The sequence below is a fragment of the Triticum dicoccoides genome, chromosome 6B (genome assembly GCF_002162155.2).
Source record: "Triticum dicoccoides isolate Atlit2015 ecotype Zavitan chromosome 6B, WEW_v2.0, whole genome shotgun sequence".
Taxonomy (NCBI): domain Eukaryota; kingdom Viridiplantae; phylum Streptophyta; class Magnoliopsida; order Poales; family Poaceae; genus Triticum; species Triticum dicoccoides.
In genome coordinates this window covers 82,479,040-82,482,945 of record NC_041391.1, presented here as the reverse complement: position 1 = coordinate 82,482,945, position 3,906 = coordinate 82,479,040, and the positions used below count along the sequence as shown (strand labels likewise).

At 44.2% G+C, this 3,906-nt stretch overlaps 1 protein-coding gene across 1 annotated transcript; it reads left to right on the top strand.

Moving 5' to 3' along the window:
- Nucleotides 1–995: 995 nt before the first annotated feature.
- LOC119320794 (putative F-box protein At3g16210) lies at nt 996–3,030 on the top strand. Its single transcript, XM_037594739.1, has 2 exons — nt 996–2,139; nt 2,932–3,030. The coding sequence occupies exons 1-2, from the start codon at nt 996–998 to the stop codon at nt 2,982–2,984; spliced, it is 1,197 nt and encodes a 398-aa protein (XP_037450636.1). The 3' UTR covers nt 2,985–3,030.
- Nucleotides 3,031–3,906: the final 876 nt, after the last annotated feature.

Genomic DNA, 3,906 nt, shown 5'->3' with positions numbered 1-3,906 from the left:
GTGTACTTGTCATCAAAATCGGCAAAACATTTATTTGTAAAAGAAAAAGAGGGGCGAGCTTCGCTTCGGCCGGTGGATCTTTTCAAAAAGATCCGTCGTCACGCGAGCCGTCCAATTCTGGGACGCTAGTTGTTAGTTGATCTTGTCTAATGTTCTGCAACAAAACTCATGTTGTGAAGTCTCTTTTTCTTTAATTTCCTGTAACAAGGCCTTTGTGGCGAAACCCCCTCTTCACTTGTTGCAGAACTCTTCTTTTTAATTTTTTGCAACAAGATCCTTGTTGCAGAAACTATAAACACATCTCCCGCCGCGTCTTATTTTTTGTAATTAGATCCTTATTGCAAAAATTGCAACAACATCTCTGGCCACATCACGCACTAACACAGTCGTCTTTCGCTGCAGTTGTTCCACAACAACCAACGATATTGTTGTAGAAACTTGGAGTGGACGTGGATGTACGTCGTGGTGACAGGCGTCGGCGCTCGATGGCGTTGACCTCCGTAGCCATCGCGCTCGGCTTGGCTGCTGGGCGTGAGTGCTCAGTCCGCGACAAACGATTTGTTTCGGTCAAGCCAACTGAAACAAGAGGTGAGTTGCAAGAACTGTACTAGGGTAGAGCTTGCTTTTAAGTCGTTGGATCCAAATCAAATCCGATGGCTAGGAGGAGATGGACGCACGCACAAACATCCGCTTGTTGAGCGGTAGCGTTTTCCAAAGAAAAATCGGCACAACACTTGCACATCTCTCCTTCCAGGCTCATCATCAAAATCAGAGCTACCTGTTGTTCACATTTTTACGAGTTGTCCTGTAATTTATACATTTGAATCTGCGTATCAAGATTTTTTTTTAAAAAAAATCTACGGTTTTAGCCTTTAGGTACTGTTTGTGGGTAGTGGGCTCTCTCCTGAAAAGAAAAAGAGTTTTGGGCTTCAGCGTCACTCCACATCGTGGCTTGCTGCTTCTTCTCCACCACACACACTTTCCCCCCATTCCCCATGAGCTGCGAGATGAGCCGCCGGCGCCGCCGCCGTCCATCCTCGCCGGCAGCCGCGCCGCCGCTGGAGGACGAGAACCTCCTTTCTGAGATCCTCCTCCGCCTCCCCCCAGATCCTTCCTCCCTCCCTCGCGCCTCCGTCGTCTCCAAGCGTTGGCGACGCCTCATCTCCGACCCCGGCTTCTCCCGCCGCTTCCGCCTCCACCACCACCGCAACCCTCCTCTCAACGGGTCCTTCAGCCATTTATACTTCGCATCTAGCATGGAGGCCCCCAATCGTGTCCCGGATGGCCACTTTTGCTTGCAGGTCGACGAAGACGAGGTCAACGACAACTTCATATGCCTCGGGTGCCGCCATGGCCTCGTGCTCATCTTCCATGTGAGGCGGCTCCAGGTCCTGGTGTGGGACCCCGTCACCAGCGAACTGCATCGCATTGCCACTCCCCCGGGATTCGTTGCGAAGAAGGTGCCGATCAGTGGGGCGGTGCTTCGCGCTGCTGGAGACATCCAACACTTCCAGGTGGTATTGGTAACCACGGAGACAGACGACCAACAGCATACACGAGCGATGGCTCAGGTTTACTCGTCGGAGACTGGCGAATGGGGTGATATCTTCTCAACAATGCTTCCACCCAAGGCTTCTAGGCACGAACTTCCCACCATGATCGCAATAGAATCTCCTGCTGTCCTAGTTGGGCACTCCCTTTACTGGTTGCTTACTGACAGTCGGGCTGGCATCCTCAAGTTTGATCTAGATAGGCAGAGCTTAAGCGTGATACATGTGCCAGTGAATATCTATGCTAATGGTAATTGGCAATTCACGGTTATGCCGGCGGAGGGTGGTGGGCTTGGTGGCCTCTTTCTGTCAAAATTCACTGCCCAATTATGGAAGTGGAAGGCCGGTTCTGATGGTGTTGCGTCATGGGTGCTGGGAAAAACCATTGAGCTAGACAAGCTACTTTCCATTAGTTCAAAGAAGAGAGGGCCTCCGATGGTAGTAGGGTTTGCTGAGGACAATAATGTGGTGTTCCTGTGGACAGAAATGGACGTGTTCACGATCCAGCTTCAGTCATTGCAGTTCAAGAACCTTGGTGAAACTAACTTCTTGTCTCGCTATCATCCACTTGAAAGTGTGTATGCTGCAGGTAATAGCATGCATTTACAATGTGGGTATAACAAAATCAAGATGTATTTTGTTATTCGATTGATTAAATGCTATTTGCAGAGTTTCGTGTTAAGCTAACAATTTCAAGTAGTGACATAATGCCATATCACTTGTTCTTTTGCTGCTTGATGATCTCTGCAACATATAGCGATGTTGTTCTGTAGTGTTTTCTTTGGTTGTGATGTGATCTAAACATCTATAGTGGTAGCTAGCCAGTTTTGCTTCTATAGCAAGGTGACTCTACTGTATTGTAATTTCGAGTTCCCTTAGTTGTAGCCGGTGGCAGCTGGGTGACTCTTGAATCCATAATAACGATGACTTGGTTTATTTACCAGCCAATTCCTTTTTATCACTTTTAGAAGAGTAATGCTGCAAGTGGCAATTTCATTTGTGCCAGAGTTAATAAGTCGAGTTTATTTAATCTTTTCTGACTAAATTTGTTAAAAAGATGAATAGTCGGGATCACTTTTATTGCTAGAACTTATTAGTTTGAATATATTTTTATTTTGCACAATATGGCCTGGATCAGCTAATAGTCGTAGGATGCATATTCTTCATTAGTGACACTAGTGAGTATATATTCTTTTGAGAGTATTCTCTCCATTTGATAGTAAATGGGCTTTTGTCTATCTACTCCTATGTTGTATTAAGTCTGAATTGTTTTCTTGAAATTATATGTGTGAGTTTATCAAAATATCTCGTCGATGCACCCTCATATCTATTTGACTTTTCGTTGGAATGTTGCTCATTCCCTGACTTCATTTGCATGTAGGCATGGGCATTGGTGGTGGACGTGGTGGAGCTGAACTTCTGCCCAATACATAAGATGATTGGTCCGACAGATATGCTATCGTGATGCATTTGATTGAGCAGGTAATCTTATCTTCAAATACTAACTGAATGAAACATATTCCTTTGTCGTTGTTACATGGATATATTTATGCTTTACTTTTACTGGTTGCTACATTGCATTTGATATTTTTATGGCTATGGATTTATCGAGAGTGACAGCAGCTTGTTTGCTGTTCCTTCTGCGCAGTTAATTGATAACCAACAATACCTAGTACGATTAACTTCCCTTGTAGCAACTGCCATTACACATTGCTGTCCATTTGGGATCTTTGTAATACCTACTGTTTGCTTGTAGTTATTGTACAATTATACTAGTCTAGGTCTCTTAGGCAAGTTGGTTATATATTTTCTTAGCATATTTTGTTTTTCACTCTTAACTCACATGTGTAAGCAGATTAGCTTCTCAACTTTTTTTAAGACACTCCCATATAGTTTTGGACCGTCGATTCTACATGATCCAAGAGTCCACATTCATCATGCCTCATAGGAGGTAATAGTTTATCCACTACCAAGGGAGTAGCAATAATGAAGTAGACATCATATTTCATATGCCACTAAAAACATGACCTATCTAGTATACTAAATAAATTTCAGTGTCTATAATTTATTTTTAGATATAAGCTCTAAATATTTGAAGAGTTATGAACATTAAAAAATTCTACAAGTCTGAAATTTTATTAATCAAGATATTCATGTTATAGTTTGTCACCCTCAATTCTTAGTGGAATTTACATATGTGATAAATGCAATACCTTACACCATTTAAAGGTTTATAGTTATCTTTCTTGAATGCGGTTGAAGATACGCGCTCCCCCTAACCCAGCCCCCACAAACCCAGTCGTCGCCGACCCCCCGCCGGTAGCCCTCCTCCTCAGCCCCTCCCCTCCCCGCGCCA